The 17936-nt window shown below is 47.8% G+C and overlaps 8 protein-coding genes across 8 annotated transcripts; 5 read left to right on the forward strand and 3 right to left on the reverse strand.

The window, feature by feature from the left end:
* Nucleotides 1-249: 249 nt before the first annotated feature.
* N7471_006160 (WD40 repeat domain-containing protein) lies at nt 250-3600 on the forward strand (the record flags this gene model as incomplete). Its single annotated transcript, XM_057278879.1, has 5 exons — nt 250-340; nt 542-696; nt 851-1011; nt 1195-1750; nt 1810-3600. 5 exons carry the CDS (start codon nt 250-252, stop codon nt 3598-3600), a joined length of 2754 nt encoding a protein of 917 aa, XP_057138489.1.
* Nucleotides 3601-4195: 595 nt separating this feature from the next.
* N7471_006161 (flavin reductase family protein) lies at nt 4196-4924 on the reverse strand (the record flags this gene model as incomplete). The annotated part of the gene is made up of 1 exon (XM_057278880.1): nt 4196-4924. The coding sequence occupies one exon, from the start codon at nt 4922-4924 to the stop codon at nt 4196-4198; it is 729 nt and encodes a 242-aa protein (XP_057138490.1).
* A 2393-nt stretch (nt 4925-7317) lies between these two features.
* On the forward strand, nt 7318-7557 carry N7471_006162 (uncharacterized protein; the record flags this gene model as incomplete). The annotated part of the gene is made up of 1 exon (XM_057278881.1): nt 7318-7557. One exon carries the CDS (start codon nt 7318-7320, stop codon nt 7555-7557), a length of 240 nt encoding a protein of 79 aa, XP_057138491.1.
* A 936-nt stretch (nt 7558-8493) lies between these two features.
* Nucleotides 8494-10439, forward strand: N7471_006163 (Alpha/Beta hydrolase protein; the record flags this gene model as incomplete). Its single annotated transcript, XM_057278882.1, has 6 exons — nt 8494-8824; nt 8886-8964; nt 9018-9376; nt 9419-9608; nt 9669-10366; nt 10393-10439. Exons 1-6 carry the CDS (start codon nt 8548-8550, stop codon nt 10437-10439), a joined length of 1650 nt encoding a protein of 549 aa, XP_057138492.1. The 5' UTR covers nt 8494-8547.
* A 488-nt stretch (nt 10440-10927) lies between these two features.
* On the forward strand, nt 10928-11530 carry N7471_006164 (uncharacterized protein; the record flags this gene model as incomplete). The annotated part of the gene is made up of 2 exons (XM_057278883.1): nt 10928-10963; nt 11016-11530. 2 exons carry the CDS (start codon nt 10928-10930, stop codon nt 11214-11216), a joined length of 237 nt encoding a protein of 78 aa, XP_057138493.1. The 3' UTR covers nt 11217-11530.
* Nucleotides 11531-12056: 526 nt separating this feature from the next.
* Nucleotides 12057-12425, reverse strand: N7471_006165 (EthD domain-containing protein; the record flags this gene model as incomplete). Its single annotated transcript, XM_057278884.1, has 1 exon — nt 12057-12425. One exon carries the CDS (start codon nt 12423-12425, stop codon nt 12057-12059), a length of 369 nt encoding a protein of 122 aa, XP_057138494.1.
* A 1894-nt stretch (nt 12426-14319) lies between these two features.
* On the forward strand, nt 14320-14970 carry N7471_006166 (SRP9/SRP21 family protein; the record flags this gene model as incomplete). The annotated part of the gene is made up of 2 exons (XM_057278885.1): nt 14320-14391; nt 14536-14970. 2 exons carry the CDS (start codon nt 14320-14322, stop codon nt 14968-14970), a joined length of 507 nt encoding a protein of 168 aa, XP_057138495.1.
* A 184-nt stretch (nt 14971-15154) lies between these two features.
* Nucleotides 15155-17116, reverse strand: N7471_006167 (ribonucleotide-diphosphate reductase subunit RNR2). The gene is made up of 5 exons (XM_057278886.1): nt 16988-17116; nt 16662-16901; nt 16230-16563; nt 15308-16173; nt 15155-15239 (listed from the first exon to the last, which is right to left on the reverse strand). The coding sequence occupies exons 1-4, from the start codon at nt 17015-17017 to the stop codon at nt 15569-15571; spliced, it is 1209 nt and encodes a 402-aa protein (XP_057138496.1). The 5' UTR covers nt 17018-17116; the 3' UTR covers nt 15155-15239; nt 15308-15568.
* Nucleotides 17117-17936: the final 820 nt, after the last annotated feature.

A 17936-nucleotide genomic window follows, 5' to 3' on the forward strand; every position in this document is an offset into this window, starting at 1 on the left:
TTTTATATATTTTATATATCTTATATTTTTATATTCTTATACAAAACATCATTATCGTTAAAGCGAAATAAGCAACCCTGGAGGGTCCATGTCTCCACCATCGCCCCAATTTGATGTCATCCAGCGCTATCCGGTCTCTGCCGCTTAACTTTACTTTTCTTTCTTTTTTTAATTTCTTAAGTCTCTGTGTGAATAGTGTACATTTGAATTTGTATATTACTTCTTGATACCCCCCATGCGACTGACCATATGGCGGAGGGAAGCAACAATCTACAACTACGAGTCGCGACGACCCCCGCGATAGCCGATTTGACCCCCCTCGGAACCTCGACATTACCCGGTAAGTTGGATTTTGAACTTTGGATTTTGAATCTTGAGTCTTAGGTTTGTATTTCAAGACTTGAAGTTTGAAATTTAAATCTGGTCTGGCCTAGAGAACTCCAATGCGCCTCTGGCCACTGGCTCTGAATTGGTCCCTATCACGCGCGCAAAAAGAACACACGAAAAACATGTCAATGGAAGATGCTGACGAAACTATCAGGCTCGGCCACGTCGGATGTCCCCTCGGGCTCGATTCATAGTCTGCAAGATGCTCGGAATTCCAGACGCTCGGTCATTGGTAGCTCTTTACGAGATTCGACCTCGAATACCCCCCACGAGAAGACCGAGTCAAGTGCTATAGATCCGTTATCCCAGGTAAGCTCCCAGGAGACCTGCAACACCGAATTGGCCGAAACTTCCCCCGGTCCGATCATGTGCTTGTTTGCTTTGTGCAACCCGCATCTGAGATGCAGATACGGAGATGTAGGAGCCAAGCTGACAGGAGGGCCGTGCTCCGTCGTCATTGTAGCACATTATCCAACGCACCAATACCCAAAAGTCCATTCCCCTGAAATTACTGGGAAGAGCGTCATACGAAGCAGAGGCCGTGGGCTCCGAGTACAGCCAGCCAGAGCAAAGCCCGACAAGGGGAGATGCATTGCCTACCTCAAAACCTCTCAAAGAGAAGAAGTAAGTTTCTAGACTTTGTCAGCCTGCGTTGGAAACCAGTCACGCCGACACTTGTGTGCCGGGAGTTTCTTTGCGCCTCCCCCGCATAGTCCTCTTGAGAAGATCCATCCCTGGGATTCTCGCAGCAACAGTATACGTTATATTACCAGCGACTGACCAGTGGTTTGTTCTTCCCAACTACAGAAAAGGTGTCTCCTTCCTCAGCCGAATCATCGGAACCAAGAAAAAGGAGGCGGTGGAAGTGGAAGATGAGACCTCAGAATCCGAGGCGCACCACATGTCCGTTGACACTTCGCATCCAATTGGATTTATACCTCGACACCCTGCTCCGCCCAAATACTTGAAAGTGCGAGCCCATCACAAAAAGGATAAGACGTTCAACCGCGTGTTTCTGGCCCAGGAACTGGAGGGCAGCGGCCCATCGCCCAAACCCGCAGAAAGACGGATATCTATGTCCTCGGTCTTGCCACCGAATGGCGATCACACCGGAAAGGCCGTCTGGGCACTCATGTTTTCTAAAGATGGTAAATATCTCGCGGCCGCTGGCCAGGATCGGAAAGTCCGAGTATGGACTGTTATCGCTACACCGGAGGAGCGCGAGGATGCCAATGGGGACGAAGAGGCAACACCTGTAGACGCACAAGATCATTCCGGCCTGAAGGCGCCTGTGTTCCAGCCGGAACCCGTTCAGGTGTACGAGGGACACACGGGAAGTATATTGGACCTGAGCTGGAGTAAAGTATGCATACTCAAAACATTCAACACGATGGGAAACAGCCATGCTGACCTGTGAGCCAGAACAATTTCCTTCTCTCCTCGTCGATGGACAAAACAGTGCGATTATGGCATATCTCTCGACGGGAATGTCTTTGCTGTTTCCAGCACAGTGATTTTGTGACTTCGATCCAATTCCACCCGCGTGACGACCGCTTTTTCCTTGCTGGATCTCTCGACACGAAACTGCGACTCTGGAGTATCCCAGATAAGAGCGTGGCTTTTGTGACTGCTGTGCCCGATATGATTACTGCAGTGGCATTCACTCCAGATGGCCGATACTCCATTGCCGGATGTTTGAATGGCATGCTTAACATCTATGACACTGAGGGCCTAAAAGTATCAGCCCAGATCCATGTACGATCGGCCCGTGGACGCAATGCCAAGGGCAGTAAAATCACTGGAATCGATACGATAACGATTCCCAATGACGATTATAAGGATGATACCAAGGGCGATATCAAGTTACTGGTTACCAGCAACGACTCCCGCATCAGATTGTACAACTTCAATGATCGATCGTTGGAGGCTAAGTTCCGCGGTAACGAGAACACCTGCAGCCAAATTAGAGCTACATTCACTAATGATGGCAAGTACATCATATGTGGAAGTGAGGATCGCAGGGCGTACGTGTGGCCAATTGGGTCTGTGCAACGAGATTCCGAAAAGCAGGCCGTGGAGGTATTCGAGACACAGTCTGCCATGGTAACAGCTGCTATCATGGCACCGATTCAAACGAAACAGGTCCTGGCGCTATCAGAAGACCCAATCTACGACATCTGCAACCCACCCCCGGTAGCCCTAATGGGTCCGGAGTCAACAGAGCCTTCGAAGAAAACAAACTCAGGCAAAGAAAATGGAAACTCCCACAAGCGGTCTGCATCAGCACCTCGCCTATCCATCATCAGCAAAATGGCCCACGAATCACCCTCGTACCTCGCCCGATCCAAGCATCCAGACGGAGAGATAATCGTGATCGCCGACTACTCCGGCAAGATCAAAGTCCTCCGACAAGACTGCGCGTATCACAAACGACGCTTCGAGAACTGGGACGCGAACACCACCATCTCACGACGGATCCTAAAACGCTCCAACTCCGCACGCCGCAGCATCGCCTCCTCAGTCGGAAAGGAATCCTCCCACAAAACCCCCTCCGAGCGCATCGTCTCATGGCGCAACTCCGTCGTCCGCCACGGCCGGTCCAGCACCGAAGGCTCCCGCGCCGGCCTCAGAACCCGCACCCCATCCCCCCAGCACCGCCCAGCGACTTCCAGACTAGCCTCCTCCAGACCTTCAAGTCTGGGACCGAACGAATCACTATCCGTTTTCACTACATCCCCACCCCCATCGCCACGCCGACCCCGCCCCGAAAGAAACCGCACAAGCGAAGACGTGACCCGGGCAAACGGAAACAACAACGGCCATGCAAACGCCTCAACATCCAAAGCCCAACCCTCCTCCAACATCGCCTCATCTGTAGACCTCCTAGCCAGCGGCAAAACACAAGACAACCCGCTCTGGATACAGGGTGACCGCAGCTACGCGTACTGGAATAAGATCACGCACGATGCGCTGGCCATGCAGTCCCGGAAATCGAATGACTTGCTCAGTCCGGATATGATTCCTTCGCGCGAGCGCAAGATGAGTACTTCGGCAGGTAGTGCGCTGAGCAGTGACTATACCTCTTCGACGGGTGATGCAGAGGAAGATGTGCTTGAGTGTGAAAATTGTCGTGCGACGAGTTTCCGCAGTGTTAAGGGGAGGGATGGGAAGCAGAAGCTTATTTGTTCGGAGTGTCATCGGCCTGTTTCTTGAGACTTCTTTCATTTATGGTCGTCTGTGGATGCTTATATGATCTATGATTTGGTATGTATGATAGGTTTTGGCGTTTGTTTCGGCATTTTGGATATATATTGGAGGATGGGTGATTTTCTTTTGTTTTATGTAGTTATGATGTCGATATGTTTTGTTTAATGTGTATATGTATTTCGTTGGGCCTTGATAGCAGGGCGTGTATTTTATCAGATGCAATGAGAGATGAGATATGGAAGATTGAAATATCCTCGAAGAGACTAGGTACATTTTATAGTTGGCTGTTCCATTATGGGATATCTTTTTCTTCCTAACTATGCTTTCTTGACTCGCACTCCCAACCCAGATTTGCGAACTAAACCTCCAAGCAGAGTGATACTGTACAGTCGGAGTCGAAAACAGATTCCCCTTTGTGCACACAAAAAAATTTCTGGAGCCCATCATGCAGTGCATTAATCTGTTCTCCGCGCCAATGAGAATGATTGATTGAAAGAAAAAAGATCTAATGGGAGGTTCTGTTGAAGAACACCCGGCATGACAACGCTGTTGTTACGTTGTAGCCCAAGATACATACAAAAACAACGTATTCGTCAAATTTCTACTCCTCCTCTTCAGTTGTTGCCTCATCGTCGACAGGGTTAGAGAATGGCCTGTATCCTTCTTCGTTGATTTCGGCGAGAATGGACTCGGAAGTTTTTTTGCGCCCCAGTCCATACAGCTCCTGAAAGCTCATAATCAACGGGTGCCATTTGTCGGGATCGATTCGGTTCGCATGACCTGCCATGCGAATATTTTCATGAACGTGTGTCCGAAGAACCTGAACCTCCAACGCGATAAACCCTTTCATCTCCGCGTCTTGCATCATTTCATACACTCCCTTCAATTCGGCCTCCATCTGAGCAGGGCACTCAGCAATGCGGGGAGGTTGAATCAGATCGGAATCCGCCGGTGTCAAGCCTGAATGTCCAAATTTGTCCGGCACATACTTGTAACCATTCATGCGTTTGAAGTATAGGTATCCTGTTCCCTTGGCTGCGGTCAACACCTCCTTCGACCCAGTTGTTTTTGCAAGAGCGTTCACTGCTCCTGCCATGTTATCTGATGCGAGGTTCAGGACACATTGCTTGGTTCGAATCAGATTGATCGTGGTTTGCGATATGGCCCCTAGGCCTAACATGCATCGATTTCCAAGCCACCATGCTGATGACATGGGCGCGATGTTGGATGTTCCATCTTCGTTCTCCGTCGTTATCAACACAACCGGTGTACCCCAGTAAAAGATGGGTGGGGAAATCGTCTGAGATGCCTCGATAGGTACTGGTGCCATGGTGTCCTTGGATGGGAACCTTAGGACGTCGATAATACTTGTCTGTTGCTAATTCAAGTACTCCAGCTTTGTACTTCCCTATTTATATCCCAGCCTGCTTACTTATATAGTATTAAGTAACCTCCTTTAGCTGGAGTACCTTGCTATATAAGTGGCCAACGACCGTAACGTAAACTATACTTTTTCCCTTGGCCTTTTTAAGTCGGCCTTAGTTTCACCTTGGTGGAGCAGAAGTGACCAACCATCGTATTCCAATGCTTATTATGATTGCTCAGTTTAAACACATATGCTCATAAAATTCCACATCGCCTCCCACACGGCTCTATAAGTAGCCAATAAACACATCTGGTGCCTTAGCTTCCCCACTATCTCTTAACTGGACATTGCAAAGCAATCCGGTTAATATATCGACGATAGAAGTGGCCAATCACGATCATATTTCCTCTATCTTGTAATTGGCCAGTTTGAAGACATATTTTTATTGAGGAGAAGTCTGGCTGATCTGGACCCGCCTGTGCACCCTCGGTCTAGGCTAGGGCTCGCCAAGATAGCTAAGATATATTCAAAACACTGTGACTCTACAGTATTACCTTGCCTCTACGAAAAATTAGGGCCCATTTAGCCAGACTATTGTCATTCTTGGTGGGCTTTAACGAGGTAAAGTCATTGCTACATAAGTAGCCAATAGGCACTAGCATCCGCAGAAGCCCAGGTATTACGTACGGGTAGGAGCAGTGGAAGAATGAGGCTCTAAAAGGTGGGCCCAATTCCGAGGCTTTCCACGATGTATGTACATAAAGTTATTCTTTCTACAGCCCGCAGCCTCGGAGGGTCATCCAGAACCAAGTTTCCGCTTAGATATTACTGTTGTTTCTTATCGCACGTTGTTGCTGTTACTCCGGCATCCAAAAGACCTCGACCAGAAATCATCTTAACTGAAGTGGCGATCAAGACTGAGCGAAGACAACATATCCTATATATATACGGGTCTCCATCAATTTATAAAGAAATCTCACTTCCCCACACAACTGCCTTTATCACAATCCGGACTCCCCTTAAAGTATCTGCCAGCCCGCATTTGAAGTTTGTTGCTGCTCCTATATGAATTGTATCGTTCGCAATGATAAGTTCAAGGCGCTGCAGAAACTTGAAGCTCCCAAGTCCTATCTTCACCCATTCGGCTTCGGTATCAAGAAGCCTCAAACCACCCTCTATTAACTGGCCTTCAATAGTCAGGCTCAATTCCCGTAACCCGGTGCAATTTGGCCCTACCGCGGCCCCCAGAATGGCGCAGATATCAATCCATTCAGACGTAGGCCGACAACTGCCAGATCCGTTGATAAGACTGCTCTCAACAGCCCGTATACTCAGCCTTTGAATTGAGCACAATTGCCATTGACACAGACGCTGGAGAAAGATTCTACAGGAATGAACTCCAGTCCCACACCATCTGCGGAAGTCGAATTTGTGAAGTTGAAAGCCCAGAACACGGGTTTCCGCATAAATTTGGCGGTTAATGAGTAGGATATTCAATGCAATCTGATGCTTGGGTGTATAAAAGGCGTGCGGATTGCGACATGGGCATGTCCCGAATACTAGTTCGTATACTTTCAAACGTAGCTCGATTGGGAGACGAAACAACATTTCAACTCGGACATGTACCAGTGAAGTAAAGAGGATTTCGATAAATGAACCAAATGCGGTTTTTTGGAAGTGATCGCTAAAATTAAATAAGTTAGACGCTTTCAAAACGGTGAATGTATCCTCATTAAATCCAAGTCCAGCGTTTTCTTCCAGTAGGCCTACATCCTCCGATCTTGCTATCAAACTAGCCAGTAACAGGCCGCTTTGGCCAGAAATTTTACTAACGCGGCTTAGCTGATTGAGGCAGTCAAGCTGACTCATATCTGGTTTGAACTTGGGTAGGCCTCGGGTTCTAGACCCTTGTGCCCTGAAACGAACGAAGTGAGAGTAAGGGTTCTAATCAACGTGGATGTACATGTGCGAGACTGGAAAAAAGAAGAGGCTTAACTATGTACGGTTCGTTCCGCCACGCACTCTCGTGATTCGCCCCCTGCATTTCCTCTTCGAGTCTGGTGTGTCAGGGCTTAGGGTTCGCCGTGCATGCATGCAATGCATCTGCACGTTTTACTCTTTGTGATTGCTTCGATCTTTGTTCTAGGCCCCTCTTTTACTAGGACGCTCTATTGCTTATTGCCATATACCCCCTCGACGATATTATTGTCAGATTAGATAGACCCCGCACATCTGCTGACGAGACTGAATTGTGCTACCAATGCTCAAGATTGCCCTTACGCAAAAATTATCCTTGAGAATTAGAATACTCGTTGAACACGTTTTACTTAGCTCACTGATACATCACCTGCAACAAAATGGAGTGCCTAGGTGTTCCTATTGACTATCGACTGCGGCGAGTGATTCGTGAGGCAAGACGTATCGATAGGGACAAGGAAAATTCCGACCATATTCAGCTTCTTCATAGCTTTGGATTATCTCTAGAGGTTGACGAGAGTGACTACCCGATATGTGACCTGAGCTTCGGACTCGAAATGGCGCGACCAGAATTGAAGGGTGGTGTCCTTATTGTACTGGAACGGCCTCATTCGAAATAGGAAAACGAGGACGGATTTATGGAAGGCAAACGCAACTGCCGAACTATTAATGTAGTGTCGGATCTTATTTCTGCTGTAAATAACGATAAGTTGGGTTTTGACGATGTCAGCTTATTTGATGCAATACCTTTTCTAGATGAGACAGTCGCGGGAAAAGATCACCAGGATATCATCGATGAAGCACAGAATGTTTTCGCCGATATGGCTAGGGCTAAAGACCCTGATATCATTCTATGCTGCTTCAAAACTGAGACTCAAAACTCTCTTGTTAAGAAACTTCAGAGCCGAGGAGTAGGGCGGAGTTTCTACCCTGATACACTAGTTTTCGAATTCAGTTATACCTTCACAGTCTTGCGACTTCTTTTTACAAGAAGATGCTTTACACTCAATGCCTTCCACGCTTTCACCCACTCTTGCGCGTAATTTAAAATCACACGAGATTTTTCCACGGCCCCTTACCTCAAAGCTCCACTTCATTCATTATATGACGGCAGGAAGCATCTATATGCCTTAAGCCTTACTATTGCTTTCTTTTGGATGAGCTCTAGACCACGGTTGCAGCCCACATTATGAGAACAACTCCCGGATCCATTAATAAGGCAGTAAATCCCAAATTGCGCTAGAATTATTAGGAAAGTGGATCTTGGGAAAGTTTCTACAGTCGCATTTTCGGATAAAGGGATATACATCATAAATTGATCCCGGCAATATTAAATCCGATGAATCGCCAAAATTGATACACACCCCGCCAGCCTTGAAATCTCCACTGGACTCTACTGCGGGCTAGGGCGATCGGATATAGGGTATGTGGGGTACCAGCGGGAGGTTCTCTGAGGAATATAGTCACCCCGCCATGTAGGTTACGCCACTAGCCAGATGTCCCTTATATATGATGTGTGAGGGTGCGGTACCATCTCTGCAAGCCTTCATCATATTCCTCATTCAATCTGGAACTAATCGAATTCCAATTATTGTCCCCTTTTCGGGATTATGGAATCCACGGACGTTGAAATACGCTGGCGTCATCTCCCTCCTCCGGAAGAGTCTAAAGCATACCTGGGATTTCATCCATTGGTAACCGTGTTACCGGTGGGCCATAAGCGAAGGGAAAACTCTCGTCCCCTTCATGAGCCCATGGTTTTTGAGCGAGATCAAACCGTTCGCCTTCGTGACGGAACCAAGATTTATGCCGATATATATCGTCCTACCAATGAGACTGTTGTCCCGGCTATCATGGTTTGGGGCCCGTATGGGAAGTCGGGCAGTGGTAAGTCTGAGATCGGATCTATGACAAAAAATTTACCTGCTGACTGTGAGGCTGCACACAGGACACTTGAACCTCGGTTCTTTCCCGCTGCGAGTTGGTGTAGCAGAAACCCGACTCTCCGGCTATGAGAGTTTTGAAGGGTAAGAAACTCGACATTGCACATTTCAAAGGCTTAAACTGAAGTGTCACTTAGCCCTGACCCTGCTGAATGGGTACCACGAGGCTACGCTATTGTGAACGTGGATGCCAGGGGCTCAATGGATTCAGAAGGATCCATGAGATTCTGGGGTTCCGGTGACGGGAAAGACGGATACGACGCTATTGAGGAGATTGCAGGTCTACCATGGTGTAATGGCAAAGTAGCCATGCTAGGGAACTCCTGGCTGGCTATATCACAGTGGTTCATTGCCGCTGAGAGGCCGCCACATCTGGCTTGTATAGCTCCTCTTGAAGGCGTCAGTGATCCATTCCGGGAGCAGTTTCGTCGAGGGGGAATTCCTGAGTTGCAATTTTGGAAGGCGTTATCAGGCCTTCTCTGCGGTCCGTATCGATGTTTGCTTTTATTTAGCTTCTTGTCTTTCTGATAACAGACAGGTCGCAATGATGTGGAAGATATCGTGACAATGGCGGAGGAGTCAGACCTTACGAATTCTTACTGGGAGGACAAAAGAGCGAAAATAGACCAAATCCAGGTCCCTGCATACATTTTGGCCAGCTATTCGACGATGCTTCACACGCTGGGATCTCTCCGAGGCTATGAAGAAATTCCCCACAATAAGAAATGGTGACAATACTTCCTGTCGTTATCCCATGCTATAGTAGTTTCACACTAATCGAGTTCCAGGCTTGTGATCCATGGGACTCAGGAATGGTACGACCTGTACTCCCCCGAGAGAATTCAGGAATTGAACGTTTTCTTTGACTGTTACACGAAAGCCCCGAATGATTGGGAGAGTACACCGCGTGTGCGCGCTACTGTACTTCCATTCAACCAGCCGGCGCTGACTGAAATCCCTTTCGAAGAACCTGTCTGGCCTCATCGCCAAACTAATAACAAACGATTGTTTTTGAACTCAGAGGGTCGTTTGACAGAGATTCAGCCCCAAGAGCCGGGACAATCGGTATACCAAGCCGATATTGCGCCAATTTGGCAAAGAGATAACGACCCAGGAGAAATCCAGTTTTCGTTCACCTTCCCTCAGCGAACAACTATTCTCGGCTCGTCGCGTGCTATTATTTACGTTGAGACAAAGAAGGGGCCAGATATGGATGTCTATGTGCACCTAAGAAAAGCAGACCGGACTGGAAAGCTTCTACAGCATGTCAATATACCACTCAATGATTTGGGGGTTGCTTCTGCAGAAGAAGTTCCTTTGACAAATCCAATGAAATATTTCGGTCCACATGGCATCCTGAGGGGATCTTGCCGAGATGTCGCGGAAGAATTGTCGAAACCTCACTGGAAAACGCTCTCGCACAGGAAGCGTCTGCCGGTAAAGGTGGGAGAGGCAATGAGATTGGAGATTGAGATCTGGCCTACGGGTATGTTATTTGAACCGGGCGAACAGCTGGTCATGAAGATCTCGGGCCATTTCATGGGCCCTGCCGAGTTTGAAGCCCTGCAAGGAACCTTTCCTGTTTGTAATGAAGGGGAGCACTCCGTTCTGTGGGGAGGAGCATCTGCAAGCTATCTCGAGATTCCGACTGTGAAGATCGCGGATGACTTATGAATTTCTACGTGATACAAGGCTACATTACGGTATTAGCGATGACTCATCCATCGTTGTACGGCCATTACAAGGGCCGTTCTGTTGAAATTAAAAGGCGGTGAAACAAAAACAGATTAGCGCATTTCGGATTTATTTTCCGAGAAAGAAGTCGTAAGAGTGTGTAGGTATAACTGATTTCGAAAACTAGTGTAACCCAAAGCTTACCGGATTTGGCTTTTCGTCTACCCTTGTGAATGCATTTCACCCAAGTTACGCTATTAACTATTATCCAATATCCTCTTCCTTCAAGCAGCTCCTGGTTCTAGAGTTTACGAAGCATTTGCTCTTTGGGGGCAGAGCTGGACTGAAGAGCTATGGATGAAGGGGTTAAGAGATGAATGCCGGATCAGAGCAAAAAGGAAAGTCGGTGGTAAGAAAATCTAACGTGATATACTCCAACACTTTCTTATTGCATTATACAGAAAAGAATATTGACGGGAAATGGAACCGATCGTATATCAAAGAGCAGTGGGAAGAACTTCTTACCTCCCTGGATGCATAGTTTGAAAAATGTTTCTTCCAAAATCCTAAAGACATCGGGACAGGGGATTTGTAGCGCAAGCTTGTGGATTCAAAGATCACCTGGCTATCTTGCGATATTGCATGGATTCTCGAGGAACTAACTCCCGAAGAAACAATCACTTTGGAAATGCCGCAACAGTTGTTGTGCAAGCTTCGAAGATGGAGTCGTAAGGCGTGGCCAGAAGACCAACTTCGACGCAATTCGAGCAACTCTAATGGGTACTACGACCACTTACTCCTCCTGCTTTTAAAGTCAAACCAACCGAGCACACTTGCAAAAAGTCTGGAGAGCAGACTCTTTGGCCTCCTTCGCGATCTGAACCTCTCTTTTAATCGATTGCACAACGATGTTTATCATAATTTACTTGCCCAGGGATGTGCTTTTCGAAGGTTTGCTGCTGCTTTCGAGGACATACTAGAAGACATTGCGGAAAATGATCTTTCCCTGAAAGGAACTGAGCTTCACGACGAAATGGGCTTCTTAAGTCTGAATGGAACAGCAGACTAATCTCTCTCGCAAGTCACGAACAAGAGATGTTGATGGTGCGATCTCTCGTTCTAGCCTTTTGGGTCCTTCGTTTCAGGGCTGATGCGCGCAACGCGCGCGTCTTCCAGTATTATTACCGTGTATATATAAAATTGGTAATTTACACTTAATCCATCTCAAGCTTAGCGTATCATGTGATTAGGGTTTGAAAGAGTATCTCTCTTCCCTTGACATGGAAGGCAATAAAGGTCGTCACTGTAGACATAGAGATCCCGAAGAATGGTCTAGGGTGTCTTGGTAAGACTGCATCGTAACCCATCTACCAGATAAACCGACAACCCCAAGATCAAGAAATACAGTACACGAAACCATCTTAGCATTGATTCATGCATCCTTTAGTTCACCTAAAGAAGATGACTCGCACCCTCCCCTCTCCTCTCTCCCCCAAAACACCCTACTCCAACCCCCTCACATCCTCAACAACCATAACCTTCATCCTCTCCCGATCCCAAAACCCCGCCTCATCAGCCTCAATCATCGCCTTAGCCTGCGGCGTATTCAACGCTTGAGTGAACCTGCCAAACGCAGACTCATCGTCAAAGGACATGGTCACAACGGCATCGTACGTCTCGTCGACGCTTCCCGCTAGCAGAATCGGATTAGAGCTCGCGTCGTGCTTCAGATACGACCGTGTGTGCGAGAGCGGCGCTGCATCGCCGCTGATATCTGCTACCATGCGCATGTGCTGCTCGTAGCGGGTTTTGAATTCCTCGTGGGTGATGGTCGCCTTGCGTGGGGCGAAGACCATTACGCGGTATACCATGGTGGTGATTGTGAGCGTTGATTGTGAGAAGTAAATGATGATAGTTGGAAGTGTAGTAAATAATTCTATCACCAGGAACGGACGCGGTTATATACACGGCAACGCCTTATCTGGAAGATTTGAGAAGAGTCCTGTGGTTTCGAAGAGTTTCGTGTATCTTCCAGAGTGTTCTTTATTCCTTCCAGTGACTTCGTGCGTCTTCTAAGAGTTTCCTGGATAAGCTGACATGTGTAAGCCCTACATGGATGCATTTGGGGGGCCGTGTGCAGCTGACTTCCCTAACCGGAAATGATGAACGTATCTACATGTAGCTGGACATCAACATAGTTACTCCGTAACTATTACCTTCGTTGATACTGATATATATTTGATTTGTGTTTCTGGCACTGCTTTTATGGATTAATTGAGCAAGCATACCGATTTAGGCCGCCAACTGTCCTATGAAAGAAGCCGATCCCACCCTAAAGTCCTACTGTTACTATCAACAATAATATACCCAAGTAGAGTTGATTTAGTAGAGAAAGCTAGGGAATTCCATATTTCACTGGCATTCGCAAGTAACTTCAACTATTACCTTGGATTTAGTCGTCCCACACATCGCGCACCACTCAAAACTGCTAGGGAAGCCATCTGGACACTGCTCCAGCCGATGCTAATTACCAGTTGGTCTTTGATAATCTGAATCAAGCGTAAACTCTCCAACGACTCCCAAGTTAGTTAGTAACACAATACCAGTCGTTTAATCCATCATCTTCATCTGTAGGTTTATGCGGAAGAAACTGATCTGGCGACTCTCCTTTGTTTTTTTACCACAGCAAAAAGGCCCCGTGATACTCGAAAGTGCCAGTTGGAAAGGCGCATGAAAGGGATCGTCGCAAGCTTGTAATCAGAGGGTACCTGGTTAGTGTGGTTGATGCTCCTTCGGCGGTTTTTCTTCCAGTAAGCTCACGCACACTGTAGAGGTAGCGGTTGCAGCGTAGAATGGATAAGACATGGGGGGCTGTATGTCATAGAAGAGGTACTCCCATATTAAGAAACGGATTTCAAGGGGTAGCTTTACGAAATTTCCGAGATGGGCAGAGACGGGGACTTGGGGATATTGGTATTCATTGAGACGATCCATGGTGTTTTGTTGATCGTGTGCTTGATAAACAATACGGCGGCAGTTCATGAAATAAGATGGAATTTTAAGGAAGCATCTTTAAAAGAAAACCCAGACTACACGTCACCAATTCTTAATCTATTCACCTGGAATGGTCTAGTCATGCTGTGAGTCATGAGTACTCGAAATGGTTGCCGCCCTCTAAACCTTATGAGGGACGAGCTGCTATCTTCGGTGCATACATCATGTATGTACCTAAGATATCCGTCATGGATGCAATACATGGCTTGTAGGAAATTTTCGATTACCATTTTCTTTGTGTAGTATGTTCAAATTGGTTGAGGCTAATGAAGTAGATGTGGTTGATGGTAAAGACTTAGCTCTCGCATTCGTTTAGGGCCAATAATCGTGTTTAATAGGCCTCAAGTAATAAGACTAGCATAGGGGAATAAATAACTAATAGTTAGAGTCCATCTGGTTAGGAAGTGTTCCACCTAGTGAAGGCCATGTCGAAGTGTACATGTATAAATTGCGGACTGGACCATATTGATGCCAAGACATGGAAAAAGCCGCCAGCACACTGATAACACCTCCACACACTCTCTCCATCCACCAACTTTCCCACCAATTCCTCTCGAGCGTTGACTCTCAGCGGATATTTCCTTTTGATCCGCGACATTTCATTCTGCGCATTCCCCGCGACATCAAGACACTCACCAACCAACCTGCGAATCCCACCACATCTCTCAATCCAAAACCGCGAGCTCTACAGACGCTCACCACCACTCCAAAATGCCCTACCTATCCACCTCCCAGGCCTACCTGGAACAGTCCGCGCAGTTATTACAAGCGTACCCAGACACGGTAAGCCCCGAACCTTCCCTCCCAACCCGCCATCCAATATTCCACACCGCGTCCCCCCACAGCGGGCAACAATGAACACCAACCGCAAACCCCAAACCCAAATCCAATTCCAAATCCACCAAACTAACATGTAATCCTCCCCAGACCCGCATAGTAACAAAATACAACTTCCCCACAAACCGACGAGGAAACATACTCCGAGCCTACAAATCCCAAGTCCGAAAAGACGCCGCCAAAGCCACCGATGCTCCATCCACCACACCCGCACACCCATCCACCGCAATCGCAACTCTCACTCTGAAAACATTCAACCCAACCACCGGAATCTGTCTGCACTACCGCACAAACAAGGCACAGGAAGTCGGGCGCCTGATTACGAGTCTGGGCAAGCTGGCTGCCGGTGCTGATGTAGCGGGGTTGGGGTTATCGGCTGCAGTACCTACTGCCGGCGCAGATGTGGAGATGGTTGATGCTCCTGCTGAGGAGGTTGCGACGCCACCGCTTGCTGGTAAGGCGCAGGGTCAGGGTCAGGGACAGAGTGCGAAGGGGAAGAAGAAGGGTGGGAAGGGGAAGCGGTAAATTGACTGGTTTCTTTTTGAATGGGATCATTGCTTTGTTTCTTATGCTTCTTTTCGCTTGTTACTTTTTATGATGCATTCATAGATGTGGGATCGAGGTCTTTTGATATCGGGAATGAGATACCGGCTTTGAGTTCGGGCTGGCTATGCAAATCTACGGACGGTCTGGTGAATTAAATGGAGTTTTCACAGTCTGAAGTAGGGATGGGATGGGATGATACTGAACAATTGATAATAAGTATTTAAGAGGGCCATTGGCGTTATCTACATCTACAAACAATCTACATCTACAAACAATCTATATCTACAAACAATCTACATCTACAAACAATCTACATCTACAAACAAACATATCCAGACACATTGGAGAAGTGATTCGAAGATCTAGATACAGAGAATCCGCCATGCATCCATGGACACCAGAGTCCAGGAGAGACCAGAAAAATGAAAAACAAGAAGAAAAAAAACGCCATTCCCATGCGAGCCTTCAAACGGAAATTACATCAATCAATAAAAAACAGAATAAGAAAACGACATAATATCACGTGAAAGGGGAGAGGGTATAAAACAACACAAGAGGGAAGGGAGAAGGACGTCGTCTAGAAGTCCTCATCGAAGTTGAGACGGTCGCTTACGATCTTCTCACCCTCAGCGTTGACCTCCTGCTTGGTGCTGGCCATGACACCAGCCTTCTGGTAGTCACCGACACGCTTCTCGAAGAAGTTGGTCTTGCCAGCCAGGGAGATGGACTCCATGAAGTCGAAGGGGTTGGTAGCGTTGTAGTACTTCTTGTTGCCGAGGGCCACCAGCAGGCGGTCAGCGACGAACTCAATGTACTCGCACATCAGCTTGGAGTTCATGCCAAGCAGACCGCAGGGAAGAGCATCAGTCAGGAACTCCTGCTCGATGCCGACGGCCTCGACAATGATTTCCTCAACCACCTTGGGGTCGGGGCGGTGGTTCATGTGGGAGAACAGCAGACAAGCGAAGTCGGTGTGGAGACCCTCGTCACGAGAGATCAGCTCGTTGGAGAAAGTGAGACCAGGCATCAGGCCACGCTTCTTCAGCCAGAAGATGGAGGCGAATGAGCCAGAGAAGAAGATACCCTCGACAGCAGCGAAGGCAACCAGACGCGAAGCGAAGGTTGACTCACGGTCGTTGATCCAGCGGAGGGCCCAGTTGGCCTTCTTGGCAATGCAGGGAACTAAATGCCAGGTTAGACAATTGAATGACATGTAAGTCAATGGGAGAAGCACTTACTAGTGTCAATGGCATCAAAGAGGTAGGTACGCTGCTTGGGCTCCTTGATATAGGTGTCGATGAGCAGGGAGTAGGTCTCGGAGTGGATGTTCTCCATCATGATCTGGAAGCCGTAGAAGCAACGGGCCTCGGGGATCTGGACCTCTCCACTGAAACGCTCAACAAGGTTCTCGTTGACAATACCGTCGGAGGCGGCGAAGAAGGCCAGGACGTGGGAGATGAAGTAACGCTCATCGTCGTTCAGGCGATTGTGCCAGTCATGAAGATCCTTGGAGAGATCAATCTCCTCAGCGGTCCAGAAGGAAGCTTCGGCCTTCTTGTACATTTGCCAGATCTGTTAAAATGAGGGACATGGTTAGCTTCAATGTTCATGCTGGCAGGATATCCTTGACGATATCCACTTTACGCGTGAAACGCGTCGACGTGACTTACCTCGTGGTACTTGATAGGGAACATGACGAAACGGTGAGGGTTCTCCTGGAGGAGGGGCTCTGTGGCTTCAATCTCCTTGATGGTAAGAGGCTTGGCCGCGAGAGCCTTCTCGGTGGGCTTCTCAATGGGGGCGTCGACAGCCTTAAGAGACGCGGGCGCGTTCTCCTTGCCAGCCGACTGGAAGTCGAGCTTCTTAATAGGTGAGTCGCTCATCTTGAGGTTCTCGAGGGAGGAAGCAGCCTAAGAAAGAAGAAATGTTAGCTCAAACGAACTTCACGACGCGTCTGACGCGAGAGGCAAGAGGCGACAAGCGTGACATCACGTACCTGCTTGGAGGGAGTGACTTGGGCGGCCATTGGAACAAGTATGTGAGGGATGTAATATCACAGGAACAATTCTTGACAGCAAAGACAGCAAGTAAGAATGAGACAGAGGCCTTGAGAGTGGGATGGGAAATTTGGGGTTGGACGAGGGAAGAGAAACTCGATTAAGTACTGCCGATTTCTCTTTAGCGCGACGTGCTAAGTCACGTCGCACGTGACTGCGCGCACTGATTAGGTAATGTACGGCGCGTCCACAGGTCTTTTTTCCCAGCCCTTCTTTCCTATTTGGGCGATTCTTTTCTCATGCCACTTGGATCCCAGCAACATCCGAAAGGATAGTCCTTGGCCGTGCTCCATTCCAGCTCCATTCTTGTGCATGTCAATATAGATTTCGTGCTTTGTATGTAGATTTCGTAGATTCCGATCTTATCTACATCAGCATGTTACTCCTTCTAGAAATAACCCTTTGACATCTTATTCTGATAATAGTGAATCTTCAATTTCCAATTCAGCAATCGCCACGCCACGTCCATAAGCTTACAACCTAAGACATCAACAACTCCCACGCGTCTCCAATTTTCAGTCCCCACTATTGATCACGATCAGATAAGCCAGTGAATCCACAACAACGCGCGACGCGACTTGGAAAACAATCCGGATTTACGGATCTAATTGGTTCTGTTATTGGTCTAGATCCAGGCATTAGCATCTCATTCGCCAATTCATAGCTCATTTTTCATGGCGTAAGGGTGTGCTCAGCTCTCCACACACGCGTTCCATCTGCTATACTTCCGTACTCCGTACAAAGTACGTTAGCATGCTCCAAGGGTTGTTCCCGTCCGTTAATCTCGACATTATACATAGCCCATAGCATTTCAAACAAGGCGAGTAACATGTGGCAGCTCCTGTCAAGTCCCAGGGATGAAGGATCTTTCTACCCTTTACTCCATAG

Source organism: Penicillium samsonianum, assembly GCF_028829775.1.
Source record: "Penicillium samsonianum strain IBT 33392 chromosome Unknown utg000003l_segment0_segment0, whole genome shotgun sequence".
NCBI classification, from domain to species: domain Eukaryota; kingdom Fungi; phylum Ascomycota; class Eurotiomycetes; order Eurotiales; family Aspergillaceae; genus Penicillium; species Penicillium samsonianum.